Here is a 16,158-nt window from a genome sequence, read left to right as displayed (position 1 = left end):
ACTTCTTCAGTTTTTTATAAGTTTACTGCCCTTAAAATAAACTCAACATTTATATGTAACCTTGCGCCAAATAGCAAGGATCGGTAAGTTTAAAGTACCTACTTACATATTTAAATTGTAATGTCAACTCATCTTATGTAACATTTAATTGAACCGGTAATCACATTATAGATACGTAAAATGCCTGAAATCAACACTATATTTAAATGTGTTTTGCAATGAAACATTAAATTTGAGAAGCTTTAATGTTTTGTTGTAGCTAAAAAAATCTTTTTATTTTTCTATACACGCACTAGCCTCGCTTTCAAAATATGCATCATATCGTATCAAAAGAATCGTAAAAGAAAATACAATGTTTTTATAATGTAATAAAACTATTATACACGTACAATAATGTTTGTTAATTATTATCAGCGTGCCCTCTTCAAAATCCAAAATTATTTGTGAATATGTGATCTCGGAAAGCGTAGTAGAGACCACATATGTAATGAAAATGAAATGAGTTTTATGACAGTGATTTAATGAACCTAATATATTTTTTTACTAACGCAAGGTGAAGTTTTAATTATATCTACTACTTTAAAAATGCTTGTTAAATATGGAAAGAAAAATGTAGAACTTCAAAACGGGCCGGAACCACCAAGATTTCCTCCTACACAGAAAATTTATAAATGAAAACGGAAACTGTTGCGTAACCGTACTTTACCTTTTTTTTAATTATATCTTCAAGCCTAAATCCACTTGACATTTATTAATCTGTCATGGGGTATGTTACACATTACATATTAATACTACTAGGGCCAACCTGAGAATTATCCATGTGTTGCGTAATTAGTTATATTATTAATTAATAACATAACAGTTTCTATTGAAATTAAGCTTGGTGATCTCGATTTATTTGCCACAGCTGTTGTAATCCTACGTCTTATGTAGTCTACGTACTAATACTATAATGTTCGTAAAATCACTTTTTAATTAATAGTTTAAAGTGTATGTCAGTAATTCTATCGTGCAGTAGCACCAGTAGGTGCAATTCAAGTTTACCAGACGGGTTTCAAGTTTCGGGGTTACCTGCGGGAGATTTGAGATGCCCTAGGGCGCCGGCTCACGGCCGTGCTACGTCACATAGACTCCAAGTGAAAGGGTGAGCCCCACGCCATATAAAAGCTAACTACGCTCCTCAATTACTATCATTCAGCATCCTCACAACCAACCAGCACAATGGCATTCAAGGTATATTGAGTCGTTTTGCTTCTAGTTTGTCTGCTCGTAAAATTTAAAAGCTCGTAAATTTAGAGTGAAAAAGAGTAGTGCAGATCATTGATTTTTTTCAAGATCCATGTTCTGTTTCACCAAGAAGTTGATCCCGGAATTAAAAAATATGTCTAACCATTTATTTCAATTAGACCACCTAAAATGTAATTAATGTAGTCTAATTTTTATACGCTACTCCACACACTGGATAAGCCTAATTCTAAATCATGTTGAAAAACTAATTAAACGTTATGGTACTTTTACAGTTTGTCGTCCTCGCCTGCATCGTAGCGACAGCTAGCGCTGGCTTACTTCCAGCTGCTCCCGTCGCTTACGCTGCTTCCCCAGCCTACCACGGTGCCCAGGTGTACCAAGCTGCCCCAGCCTACCACGGCGCCCAGGTCTACCAATCTGCCCCTGTATACCAGGCGGCACCTGTGTACCATGCTGCGCCAGTGGCTAAATACGCCGTAGCCCCCGTCGCTAAGGTCGCCGTTGAAGAATACGACCACCACCCCCAATACAGCTTCGCTTACGACGTTCAAGATGGTTTGACCGGTGACTCCAAGACCCAACACGAATCTCGCGATGGTGATGTCGTCCAAGGCTCATACTCAGTTGTAGACCCTGATGGCCACAAGCGCACCGTTGACTACACCGCTGACCCCCACAACGGCTTCAACGCTGTAGTCCGTAGAGAACCCATCGGCGTTAAGGTTGTCGCTCCCGTCGTTGCCAAGGTCGCTGCCCCAGTCGCCTACTCATCTCCTGCCTACTACCACCACTAAATGCCAAATAGTAGAGCTAACTAGGAATTTTGTTATGAAAGGAATAAGATACGTTAATTAAATTATTTTTCTACCTTTTTATGTCTGTCTTTTTCTTTAACACCGTTTGTACTCTTAGATATAAAATATACTCGTAAAGTAGATAAAAAACTGATATTTTGCACAATACTATTCAATACTGATTTAAGCATAAGTAAGCAGACTGGTAGAGTAGCCTTATAACCTTTGTAAAGATCTAATGTTGAACTTATGAAAGCGTCTTGGATCGTAATTAATTGATAAGTCGTGGGAACGTAGATATACATACTAACGTGGGTAGTCTGTTTAACATGTATTGCAAGAGCCTTGAATACGGTAGTTGCTCCAATGAAATTTAAAAAAATACAAATACCAATAATAGAATCCGATAAATAGGTAAACACGAAGTAATTATTTATTTACACATAATAAATAAACCAAATATGCATTGTCTTTAGTAGGAGATGTTTTACTAAAATAGTACTTATATAATAAATTTTATTTTATTTTATTAAAGCTTTTTGAAAAAATATTTTAAGTTTTATTATAGCTATAGGCGCTTATAGTTAGAAATACTATAGTCAGTTGACTCTAGTAGTACAAAAATTCAAATTCATATTATTTAATAAATTTTAATAAATTAAAATTTGAAAATATCATAATGCTCGCTAAATCACTTCTAAATTAATAAATAGTTTGAAGTGTTTGTCATACTTTTTGTCATACTTCTAATCAATTGGAAATACTTTTAATTTTTTTATGAATAAATAATAAATATTGGCACGTAATTTGATCAAATTCGAGTGATTGATGAATGAACTTTTAAAATAAAATCCAAAAAACCTTAAAGCAACTTATGTTAATCTAATGTCTATGGACAATGTGTAATCCGACAATAGCGCATAGACGCTACATACCTCATAAATGTCAGTTGTCAAAATTCAAATGTCAACATGTTTACTAAATTTGATCAAGATATAATTCAACAACAACTCCAAACAATTCATTATTTCTTTATAAAATCTTAAAAGAAAAGTACTAAAAAGAATTGAAATAAGCAACTGAAAATAGTGGTTATAATTGAAACTATGTTAAAAGTACAAAGTATAGATACATATCGAAACTCCGCTGCTGTGGTTATCGAAAACAAAACGCCGGGTATTTTTGCGCACTAACTTTTGTCTGTTTATGGACTTTTAAGACTTAAACTACATTTAATAAGTATGGTGTCTACAAGAAGCGTGCGATATAAGTTCAGTGAGGGTGAGCGGGTATTGTGTTATGAACCTGATCCAACTAAAGCAAAAGTGTTGTATGATTCCAAGGTATAATAATATTTTTGTTACTCAATATATAATAAATTCGACTCTCTCATAATAATTTCTATCAATTAAATTTATCGCATTATTTGGAAAATAATTATCAAGTGTAATTTCATATTTGAACATAAGTTTTCTTTAAATATAATTTAGAAGTATGTTTAATACTCTGATGTAATTTTTATTGGAAGGTTTTAGAAGTAATAGAAAATAAAGATAAACGTGGGAAAAGAAATGTGGAATATTTAATCCACTTTCAAGGATGGAATTCATCCTGGGATAGATGTGTGAGTGAAGACTTTGTCCTTAAAGATACAGAAGAGAATAGGCAATTGCAAAGGGATCTTGCCGAGAAATCACAATTACAACTGTAAGTAAAAAAACTAGATACAAAAAGATATCTGTGCAAAAACAGAAACTAAAAAGAAATCAAAGTTGTTTTGTTTATAAATTTGTGTACTTCAGTTAGACTTGTCGCTACTGATTTAAAAATACATCAAGATTTTGTCAACATTGACCATATTAGAAATTTAAAAAAAAAATTGTTTTTCATTGACGCTGATTATGTCTTTTGTACGTTAAGAAGAATTATGAATTTTTCTAGGGGAGCATATTTATATAGAAGAGAACGTAAAAAAGGTAGCACCTCATCAGCTGGTACTGGAACAGCAAAAAGAGCTCGCCATGGATTTAGTGATGATGGTTCCTCGAGCTCAACTCAACCTGATGGTTTGTATATCAATACATATTATTTTTTATACATATATAACAACAGACATTGTTGAATATCTTAAGTAGGAAGATTTTGACTTATTACAACAATGTTAGATGGTGAAACAGCCGCAGACACTGACACATCATCGGGTTCAGGTTCAAGTGCTCAGCAACAGCCTTCAACAAATCAGTCAGTGTCCAGAGCACAAATTGCAATACCACCTACACTCAGGTAAAAAATATTACCTTCTTTGATTAATGCACTACTGTATAATATAATATATTTAAGAATTAACATAAATACATTTATCATAGCAAATCTTTTAATTAAATACAGAATATAAAATCAACAATACTTTTCTGAAATGCAATATTGTAGTAAAATGTAGAAGTTATCTACTTTAAAAAATGTGGTCAAGTTGTGCCTTAACCATTTTATGTGTTCCATCCTTGTCAAGGGGAGTGCTAACCGTCTCTCCTTTCAATAGACACAACTTAAATCATTATAAAATTTCTTATATACTTAATTGGTAAATAAATTTCGTAAGCGTGTTTCAGGTTTGTTACGACTTTATCGATATTCTTAGTTTTTAAATTTTATTGTAATATTTAAATATATTAATTACAATAAAAAAAACATGTATAAATGATCTTTTTTATAATTAGAGGCTTTTTATAATAAATATCACTTTTCTTTGATTTGTAAACCGTATTTTGTGTTAAGCGCCACCTAGTGAGGAATATTACGATTAAGCACATCAATTTTTGTGCCTGGGTCAAAATTATTTTATTAAAGTGAAATAGTCTATTAGAAGTCTAATTAAGAAAATAAAATTAATTTGTGATTCCTTTACTATATTATCTTAACACGTATATGATATGTAGAGATCGCCTCACACTGGACTACCACTTGGTGGTTAAACGTGGTAAGGTGGCACGTTTACCGGCTTCTCCAAGTGCTGCTGAAATACTGGAGTCAGTAGTAAAATGGTTCGGCAGAGCCGGTGCCTGGAATCCGCCTAGGGGCAAGCATGAACCATTGCAGAAGCCGGATATTCTGGAAGTATCAGCCAGGTATTGATTTATATTTCATATTATAATTTAGTATATATATTACAACTACTAATACGCGTTTAAAATTTTTTCAAAAATTTTAAATTTCTTTAATGTATTGCAATTTGCATCAGCACCATCTAGTTGTGGTGATTAAAAACGTCTTGGGTTTTTGTTTCTATGATTCTGTATAAGTTTGGTTGTTATAACTTTAGAACACAGGTGGCGTTAGCTATTATTCGACTTGATTTCTATGCAATCACACTTGTCCACACTCAAGTTTACAGTTACTTTTATTATATTCAAAACGTATATAATCTTTAGGTCATGTTAATGACCTCCATAAACTATTGTCATTCAAGAGAAATTACTTTGATTAATAATTCATGTCTTTTAAATTATGTATCATTACAATTACGGCTAGATTTTTTGTGAACGTCTTTTCAAGTTAATATCGGTTAGGTCCTTATTAATTTGTACACGCATGCTACAAGAAAACTCAAATTAAAAATTAAAAATCACTAGTATTTTATAATTTGATGTTTATGACCATTATTACATTAAATCTAATCGAAAAATTTATATTACTAGTGTCTGATTCCGTTCATGTAAATATATACCCGGGAATACGTTTTTTAATAAATTAACAATTATATTATTAGGTTAGGTTAACATGTGAAATTGATTCAAACTAGGTATCAATTTTTTTTTAATAATTAAAAAAAAACAAAAATTGGGCATGTAACGGCGATTTGTAACCTGGATCATTCATAATCACTAAGCGAGGTTGCTGAATATGAAATAAAAACTTTAAATTATAAAAGCAGTAAAAGGTCGAAATGTATTTATTATGGGACCCACGCGATGGGACCATTGCAGTACAACATATAGCAACATATTTCATTGAACATGACCAGAATGAAGGTTGACTTTAATTGTATATATACAATTTACTATCATATATTTATAGAAGTACTAACGTCTTATTAATTTTATATGTATGTAAAAACTATTTTTACTGCTTCCCGTAGTTAGAATAATTTGTGATAGCACATTAATTTATACCTTGTGAATAATATTTAATAAACACAAAAAAAAAAAATATCTTATTTGGTCTTTCGTAAATTAAAAATAATTATTGTTTTTTGTGAAGTTGCGCTACATCCCTAAATATTGGCCTAAGATTACATCCATTTATTCGATGTATGTATGTTATTTTTTATATACAAGTAGTTTCAGCTTTCTGTGGCTATCACGTTGTTTGCCTTCACTGTAGCAGCAAATTGCGCACATAGACAAAAAATTCCATCGGTGCACAGGTGTGATTCGAACGCACAACCTCTGATGAGGGTCGCACGCTTAAGCCACTAGGCCAACACTGGTCTCACTCGTTTTGTGCACGATATATTTTTTGTCCATATAAAAATGTATGAGAAACATTCAAATCCTATCTTATTTGATAAATAAGTACATATTGTGTTTTAGATTGAATCTAGTTCGAGAAGTGGCGGACGGTTTACGTGTATATTTTGACTTTATATTCCGAGGGCACATGCTCTACAAACAAGAATATCCACAGTATCAGGAAATGTGTGGACAGTATAATAATTTGTAAGTATTAATCGTGGTATATTACAATTTACGTTAAAAAGTAAAAAAATTTAATTGATGTTGAAAACAGGAGAGAATTTTCATTCGATTTTTAATCGCTTAAGGCATCGGTCCGACACATTTTTTAGTGTACTAATATTTGTTTTTATTACAGACTAATGCTTAGGTTTCCTAGAAAAGCGGTGCCGTTATCTAACGGCCGTAATGTATGGCCATACGTTGTCTATAAATAACATCGGAGTAGGTTTTCTAGAGAACGTCGAGTGTCACCGTAACGTCAAATAGCGGTGCTGTCATTTGCATGACGGCCGTCATAGCGGTGATAAACATTAGTTCAACGTTTTTCGCGTGTAGTGGTGCCTATATTTAATTAATACAATGAGTGGAAACGTGACTTGGACGAGCGAAAATGATTGTTTTTTTTGCATTATGTTAAAAAGCAAAGACGGCCGGTATTAACAACCGTAAAATGACGGCCGTTAGTTGACGGCACCGCTTTTCTAAGAAACCGAAGCTTTAGGTCTTACTCATATGTCAAAAACGTATTGTAGTTTGATAAACCCAAGGTCGCGCTAATTTTTATTCTAAAAACAGCGATAGAAATATTAATTGGTATAAAATTATTTGAATGTTTAATCGGTTTAGGAGATTTAACATTCATTAGTTTATAATAAAATAAACAAACATGCAAAATCAAGTCTTTATAACAAACTATACAATTTTAGTCCAACAAGCGTAAACACAGAAGACCAGGAATACCAATCACCTGATGAAGAAGAGAAAGATATGAAGAGTCCTCTTCAAGAATACGCCCATCTACCACCGGACCCTGAGGACGATGGTAAGCATTTGACCTTGGATTTAAATGAAGTTAGATATAATTTAAAAAAAAATCAATTCGTTCAGTATAGTTTAATGGCTTGAAAGAAGACTGATTTAAATTTTAAGAAATAAAAATATGCTAATAAGTATAATTAATATATAGATAATAAATATGTTAAAAGATATAATTAATATATAAATATAATTGAACGCGTTTTAATATATTTTTTTAATGGTCGTATATTTTATCTAATATTATAATTAATATTAATTTTATAAAATGGTTACTGAATTGCTAAGCACCGCAGTGTTGGGATCGAATCGTGTGAAATAAATAAGATTGATTTAAATCCATTAATATTATTGCGTTTTAGTTTTATAACCTGATCAATTATAAAAAAATGTAACGCTTGCTTTTTCAGAACCATTAGTAAAAAGAGAAAGACCCGAAAAAAGAATAATAAAAACAGAGATAAAAGAAGAACAGATAGAAGATAACGAAATAGAGGCGGGACCTTCGCAAATTGATGTGAGAGTTAAAATAGAAAGGACTGAAGAAATTAATGAGAAAACAGAAGTTAAATCTCATATTGAATCGTATAAATGCGATAAAGTAGAGAAAATTGAGAAAGAGAAGAATGGTGATTCCAAGCCGTTGGCTGTTGCTCGAAGGTATTTGTTTGTCCCATTGCCCCCGAGTGAGGTATGGGACAAATCATTTTTCCATTGTACTAATAATTTAATATCTGGTCTTTAAACCCGTGTATAACATATATATATATATGTATATATATTAGTATATTATATATATTACTAGCAAACCGGCCAAGCGTTGCTGTGGCTAAGGTTTTTGTTATATTACATATTAGCAAACTATTCAAGGGAAACGGTAGGAGAACGCCAGTCATGGGGACCACCATGCTTTATTGGTGGTCATGCCATTAACTTGTAGCTTATGTGAAACGTTACTACTTTCAACACAATCTGTTAGAATTGTATCAAATAATAAACAAATATTTTGCAATAAAATAATATGGCGGGTATTAATTGAGATGTAAGCTATCCTATCTTTTAAGTTGGATCAAACTACATACGGTGTGCAAATTTATATATATTAAGATTATTATGATCATTTAAATGCAGGCAGTTATTTTTTTATGGTTTGATTAGATTTTATTACTTCTCTATCTCTTCTCTTCTATTATCACTTCTAGATAATAATAATCCAATGGCGTTGTAACCCTAAATCGATAATGACCTAAGTTTTCATCCGTTTTGATCATTTTTTTTCATCAGATCAGTCTAACATATGTTATCGATTTATGGATTTGAGTTATGCCGGATATCTTACGGTGTTTTCCTTAACTGTTCGAGCGAGTGTTAGATGTGCACATATAAAATACATTGGCACAGCCGGGGTTCGAACCCACGACCTCACGGATGGGAGCTGTCGCTGTAGCCACTCGCTACGTTCTAACTGATTAGTTAAAAGTTTGTATTGCTTTATTCGTCGTGTCACATTTTTCTGTATTTTTATATTAATTGATAAATTAATTTAAAAAATAATTGTAAATCTAAACGGTCAAACAATTCATCAAAATCTGTGTGGGTCTTTAATAACAAACTAAAGTTATTTACAAATTACAAATCAATAATCATAATAAATATAATAATATACTAGCTGGCCTGGCGAACATCGTACCGCCTAACAGTCGATTCTTAACTTTTTTTAAATACTCATTCTGCTATTCGGGACAACGGTCTAGCTAGTAAAAAAATAACCTTCCCGGAACCCCTCCACTAACACTTGAACTTGAACTGATATGGTATTAAAGTTCAAATTGCCTTTAAATATTATTACGAATATTTTGTATGGGAATATAGAAAAGTATTGTTTTTAGACTTTTCACTAAATTTTTTTTAATTTTTCTCTCAGTAAGAACCATCCTCGTACTTCAAGGAATATTATAAAAAAAGAATCAAACAAATCGGTCTAACCGTTTTCATGTTATGTCGTGACAACGGAAAACGGGTTTCATTTTTATATACATATATAGATTTGACAGCAAAACTCAAACATATGTGTCTCACCGTAAACCTTCCACATTTTAAGATCAAAATTAGCTAAATCGGTCCAGCCATTCTTCAGTTTTAGCGAGACAAACGAACAGACAAATTTATCCAGCCATTGTTCATAATTGTGTATTTAACCCGAAATTATTTTATTTACATAATTAATAGGAAATATCGATTTTACATACAATTTGTTTAAATACGAATATTATTGATATGTTCCTGTTTGAGTTTATACACCAATTGACCTAATCCCATGCTAAGCTGGTGAAGCTTGTGTTATGGGTACTAGGCAACGGATATACATACATATTATAGATAGATAGACATATAAATACATATTTAAACACCCAAGACCTAAGCACAACACCAAATGCTCATCACATCGATGTTCGTCTCAGCCGGGGATCGAACCCGCGACTCATGGATTCGCAGGGGTACTAACCACTAGACCAATGAGTCGTCCACCTTTATTGTTACTTTTCTATAAAGATTCAAAATAATTGTTTTGTCAAACCCTGTATATGTGTATCTCTGTAGAAAAGTATTTTTTTTTTTTAGACTGCGTTCACATAAGTCAGCTGTGTCGCAATCGGAAAGTGAAGATGCGAATGTTGTTCCTACTGCCACTGAACCAAAGGTCTTTGAAACGCACTCTTCAAGGTAATTTAGTCTAATTCAGGAATTCTAATTTTTTATCTCTTAATTTCAATGTCTATGGAATGTGAAAAACCGTCTTTTGTTTGTTAATTTTAAAGTATTATGGATGAATAAGAAGAGCTTACCAATACTTATAAAGGCCGGCAACGCGCTTGCGAGCCTTGTGCGTGTCCAAGGGCGGCGATATCACTTAACATTAGGTGACCCTCCTGTTCTTTTGCCCCCTGTTTTATGAAAAACGAAAAGAGTATTTCAATTATTAAAGGACCAGCAACGCACTCGCGAGTCTTTCGGCAGTGTGTGGTGTGTACCCATGGGCGTCGGTTCTATTAAAACCACCTCATCTGTCTCTTTTCAACATAGAATAAACACAATTGGATAGAAATAATTAGGGATGCATCGATACGCTTTTTTGCCGATACGATACCGATACCGATACACTTATAGGAATATCGTCGATACCGATACCGATACCAACGCTTATTAAATTAAAATTAAATTAAGGTAAAATATATCAAGTTAAAGTTTATAATTGTTATTAAAAAAATATACATATATACAAAAAATAGTCACAAACTTTGAATAATTTGAAAGGTATTGTTACTAAAATTAAGAATAATAATAAAATAAATAACTGTTAATAATTAAAATTAACAATGATAACATTGTTGTAATTCTGTTTTTTATTAAATTTGCTATCGAAAAAATACTGCTCGCGATAGCAGTTAAAAGCCAACTAAATGATCTTCAAATCTACGTTCAATAAAGTCTCAATGATCTCCCGCAAGCCATAATATCTAATATCTATGCGCTGTCAAAGATAGTTGACTCGAGTAAAAATTTTGGTCTACTAATCAATCCAACAAGAGATTTTCGTACTAACTACTAACTGACGTGAGACTGATCGTATTTACGATTTATCGTAATTCATGTGCATTTTTTATTTTAATAAAATGTAATATGTATTTTTGCCCTCCTTTTCATTTAATTTTGTTCAATTTTATATTGTAATGCAACAAAGTGTTAATAAATAAAGAGTGTTTAGCAAATTTAAATACATAATATATACATAAATAATAATGCTTTGTCCCCAAGCGAATGATAGACGCAACAAACTTAATAAAACGCGGGGATTTCTCGGGCAACAATAGTCCGTGGCTCGTTTGCAACAAACTAGATCATACAAAATGCGCGTTTACATTATTTTTTTTAAAGCGTGAAATTTGAAAAGTATCGGTGAATCGGCAATGAAAATATCGCCGATGCCGATATATCGGCAAACCCAAAGTATCGCCGATATATCGGTATCGGCATCGGTATCGGATGCATCCCTAGAAATAATACTTGAAATATGCAGTTGGACTGATTTGGTTTTAAGGATTGAGCAGTCTATACGCACTGTGAAGAATTCAAATAACACAAAATTGTTTTTTTAATAATTAATTCTACAAATTAAAATCAATAAAAATGTAATTCCCACGGACAAAAGGACGTAAGCGTCATGATTATGACATTTCCCGATAATCCGACCATTCCCTCACTGTATTTATAATTAAATTAATATAAATAAGAATAAGTAATTGATGTTTATAGTGTGGGCAGTAGCGGGTCATCGACGAGCGAGTACCGGGGAGAAGCCGATCGCGTGAACTCGTATCGACCGTACACGAGGACCCCGCTTTCCACTCTCATGGATAAGGTAAGGGAACTATTTGTAAGGAATCCATAGGTTATGCCCGCACTGGTTTGCTATTGTGTCAGCTCGAATAACCCCTGTATGTCAAAATATACCCGTTTTAATTGCTTTTAGTGAAACGTAATAAATTCCATGTTTTTTTACATCTGGTTACGTTTTTATACGTATGGGGTTGCAACAATTTTTTTTTTGTGTTGAAAAATATGTGTGAATATAATTTGGGATCGGGAAGTCGATATAATATTGTTTATTTAATTTTAAATGAGATAAAAAAAGATGTCATAATAAAAATATTTGTTTGAGACACTCAAATAGTTACGTAATATCGAATGCATGGTGTAAAATTTAGGGGATGAGATTTGTTATATTTAGATGAACAAAGCGATCGTGTTCGGGTATATATTTAGTTTTTAATATATCTGAGATAAAGACTATGTGTATAAATACAGTTTTATAAAGCGTTATGTTATCATTTATTTAAAAATACATCATTAAAAATATTAATTTTATTCGTCAATCATGTGATACAAAACGTTACGTGACCATGAGGTGACGTGAAATCTTAATATATATAAATTACGTGTCACGTTGTTTGTCCGCTATGGACTTCTAAACTACCGAACCGATATCAATCAAATTTGCATATCGAGTGCAGTTTGATCTAACTTAAAAGATAGGATAGCTTACATCTCAATGTAAACCCGCAATATTATTTTATTGCAAATATTTTTTTATTTGTTGATACAATTCTAACAGATGGCGCAGTGTTAAAAGTACCAATGTTTCACATAAGCTATCTACCTTTCACATACGTTCTCCTACCGTTTCCGTTAAATAGTTTACTACTATGTAATATAACAAAAATATTAGCCACAGCAACGCTTGGCCGAGTCTACTAGTTTATATATATTTTAAGAATGACAATTAACACGTAAAAACTTAACATTTGTTTATAAGCATGGTGCGTCATAGGTGACGCGATGTTGCGTTTTGGCGGGTTCTTAAAATTATGATTTTTAGGCCAATACTAAACAGGTTTAAAATAAATTATTTGGATAGGTTCTATGAAATAAATCTATGGCTTTGGATTTTTAAATCAAATTTTGTAAATAGACTATTCAATAACAATTTTGTTCTCACCTCCATGTGGTTTCTAAACAATACTTGCTAACTTCGTTTGTAGTAGAATATACAGGTCGGTCACAAACTGAGATTTTGTTAATTCTGTCTAAAAAATTGACAAAACTATAGAAAATCTTAGTTCGATTCGTAACCAGAGGCAAATTTTTAAAGCATAAATATTTCATTAAACATAAAACTGAATACGTTTGTTTGTCTGATTATTAAAAGTTAATATATTTTTCGAATAAACATTGCAGGTAGCAAAATTCGAGTTAATACCACGAGAAGGCACGGAACATTTGCCATGTAGAATTTATGGAGCTATACATTTGGCAAGGCTGTTTGGTAAGATAATTAATAATCTTTGTGTTTGATTATTTATCATTTTAGCTTGATATTCAAAAATATAGTAAAAATTGATAATAATCATCTTATTTTTGTGTATAAAGATTTGTTTTGGAACTAAAATATTTAACCATTATTATATTAAATATAATGAAGCTTTTAGTATAATTCTGCGTGCGACTATTTTTCATTAAGTTTTATTTTTCATAAATGTATGTTGTTTTGTGATTTTAAACGGTTACTATGCAAAATTAGTCATATTAAATTCGCTTTTTAATGAAATTATTTTTAAGAGTGTAAGTAAAACTTATTTAATGGACATATACGTGAATTGATTATATAACACGTTTCTTGTGCTTTCAGTAATGGTCAGCGAAAAACTGTTTCTGTACGTCTAAAACAACAGTTGTTAAATGATTAATAATTTTTGTTTCAGTAATATTACCAATTTATCTAAATGCCACCCAGATGCCAGATATGAAGCTGAAATTAATTTTGAAATACGTCGATATATTTGTACAGTAAGTTTTTAAAAAATGTATTACACACACTTTCTATTATACATCAGGCGCTAGGCATTTTTATCGGATGGTTAAAAATCAAGGGTACACGGAGGTGTGTTAGTCAAAAAATTTTTTAACGTACTTAAACAGACACGTTATACCACTGTAATGTCTATTTTTAAGAGTGGGGCGTTCATATTTTTAAACATTGTCATAATTTAATTCAATTAAAAAAAAAGAGTGTGTGTACTTATGTACACGCGTTAGAAGTTATACTGCTTTGGCGAAGCTATATTATTTGGCTTCTATGGCGAAAAAAAATAACTAAAATGCAGTAGTGATTAACGATAAATACTAAAATTAATCAATAAAATTATTATTAGTAAATACTATCACAGAGGTATATGAAATTGATTTAATAAAAACACCAAAATAATATTTATTTATTCACACTGTTTAATTGTACTGTACGAACTAAATATTATAACATAGTTATTATTTTCATGCCACCTAGAACTAACTTCATTCTGTTAATTTTGTGTCACGGTGCGTGCGCATCGTATAATTTCACTCTCATCAATTTATCATAACGCGCCTAAAAAGTATAACTTCAAAAATCTATCATAAATCATTGCCAATTATTTGATTAACTTTTAAATTTAAATAAAATATCAAAGTTTATAGATGGGATTATTAGTTACTATATTTGTAAGAGGTGGAAGGAATATAAAATAGACATTACACAAAACAATAATAGTCTTGTTAATTGAAAGCATAACATGGGGTAATAATTACGTTACAGATACCTGGATGATCACAGCGAATGGTTTGGAGAGAACTTTTATGTTCCTAACGATTTTAATACTAGTTAAAATTCCAAGATGTACCAAAAATGATGTTAAAATGTAAAAGGTTATCGCGCCATCTAGCGGTGGCACAACTAACTGAAACTTTTGACAGATCTACATTGAGTAAAAAGCCGTCGCTTTGCAAATGAACTCGAATTGTTTTATATAACATTTTACATGGTCGAATCTGTTTTATAATTATGCCTTTTTATATATATTTTTAGCAACGTCTCATAATTAATGTTTTATTTTGACAGAGGTGCTAATTCTTATAAAAAAAAATATTGGTTGTTTGTAAAGTAGGTTTACGATCGAGATGTTTACGTGATAACGTCTTATTGGTGATTATAAGTTTTTGGGAAGTAAGGAATTAATGAAGATAACAATTTTTTCAAATTTTAAATTACATCTATCGTTTTATTCACACTTTTGATGATAAATTTCGGGTGTAAAATGACATGTTTACTTATTCGACTATGATATACATTTTTCTTCATACATTCACGGAATGACTGGCAGCGCTCGAGATGAGACGGGAGATCGGTCCGTCTCTCTCTCGTTATACCTGCGATCGCGCTCGTGAGGTTTTGGTGTGACACAAGTTTCTGAACATGTCACCCGACTAAAACGATTTTAAAGACGTTATCACGTCAAAACTGTTTACAATTCATTTAACTGCATAAATGATAAGCAACTTTATTCTGTGATATGCCTCTAATATTATTCCTGTTATTTTAGCCATAACGTTTTAATTTTCTATGGATAAGATGCGTAGATACGTTTAACAAACTAATTGGCATAGGGTTATATTTAGGGGGAAGCCTGGGCCTCTGTATGAATTTTAATTAATAAGTAAAAAATTTTTTTTATTTCGCATTGGTAACCCGTAGTACTGGGTTGGTTGCGGCACCCTCTCTTTGTCCCTATGAAACACTCTTAATTCTAAAAACTATAGTCACAAACTGATCCAAATTATCACAGCAACCACTGCTTAGTAATAATGATATATACTAATGATTTGTAAGAATCCGAGGGTTAAAGCTAGTCTCAATCGTAGAAAAGTCCATTGTCCAACTTGCGGACCACACGTTATACTAATTACCTACATAGTATTACAGTGTATGAAATGTGTTACTGTGCAATTTGATAAGCCTAGGCCTACTAATTGATTTTGTGCATAGTACATGAACTATATGAATTAGCACCGAACTTCTTAATTATTTAAGAAATGACTTAATAAAAAATATTTTCTATTTGTTATAGAATTCAATAATGTAAGATTTAAATAAAGTTCTATTTTTGTATCCAGTAAATTAAGTGAACATTTTAAGT

At 31.7% G+C, this 16,158-nt stretch overlaps 2 protein-coding genes and 1 non-coding gene across 3 annotated transcripts; 2 read left to right on the top strand and 1 right to left on the bottom strand.

Annotated features, from left to right (window-relative positions):
- Positions 1–1,102: 1,102 nt before the first annotated feature.
- LOC125053810 (larval cuticle protein A2B-like) lies at positions 1,103–2,123 on the top strand. The gene is made up of 2 exons (XM_047655378.1): positions 1,103–1,233; positions 1,521–2,123. Exons 1-2 carry the CDS (start codon positions 1,222–1,224, stop codon positions 2,040–2,042), a joined length of 534 nt encoding a protein of 177 aa, XP_047511334.1. The 5' UTR covers positions 1,103–1,221; the 3' UTR covers positions 2,043–2,123.
- Positions 2,124–3,002: 879 nt separating this feature from the next.
- Positions 3,003–15,019, top strand: LOC125053812 (protein male-specific lethal-3). Its single transcript, XM_047655380.1, has 13 exons — positions 3,003–3,385; positions 3,571–3,749; positions 3,984–4,108; positions 4,208–4,325; positions 4,979–5,167; positions 6,632–6,757; positions 7,483–7,598; positions 8,002–8,251; positions 10,214–10,315; positions 11,906–12,011; positions 13,388–13,475; positions 13,912–13,996; positions 14,781–15,019. The coding sequence occupies exons 1-13, from the start codon at positions 3,284–3,286 to the stop codon at positions 14,848–14,850; spliced, it is 1,656 nt and encodes a 551-aa protein (XP_047511336.1). The 5' UTR covers positions 3,003–3,283; the 3' UTR covers positions 14,851–15,019.
- LOC125054247 lies at positions 4,496–4,585 on the bottom strand. The gene has a single exon (XR_007117690.1). It is a non-coding gene; the product is annotated as a U6atac minor spliceosomal RNA (small nuclear RNA).
- Positions 15,020–16,158: the final 1,139 nt, after the last annotated feature.

This window comes from Pieris napi, chromosome 11 (genome assembly GCF_905475465.1).
Source record: "Pieris napi chromosome 11, ilPieNapi1.2, whole genome shotgun sequence".
Classification (NCBI taxonomy): domain Eukaryota; kingdom Metazoa; phylum Arthropoda; class Insecta; order Lepidoptera; family Pieridae; genus Pieris; species Pieris napi.
The sequence above is the reverse complement of the archived record's forward strand: the minus strand, read 5'-3'. Positions and strand labels throughout refer to the sequence as shown.

What these genes read in the sequence shown, in the direction of transcription:
- LOC125053812 (XM_047655380.1), top strand. Translation starts at nt 3,284, where the DNA reads ATGGTGTCTACAAGAAGCGTGCGATATAAGTTCAGTGAGGGTGAGCGG. An exon ending in AAGTGTTGTATGATTCCAAG is followed by an intron (nt 3,386 to 3,570) that starts GTATAATAATAT and finishes TTTTATTGGAAG; the next exon opens with GTTTTAGAAGTAATAGAAAA. An exon ending in ATTCTGGAAGTATCAGCCAG is followed by an intron (nt 5,168 to 6,631) that starts GTATTGATTTAT and finishes ATTGTGTTTTAG; the next exon opens with ATTGAATCTAGTTCGAGAAG.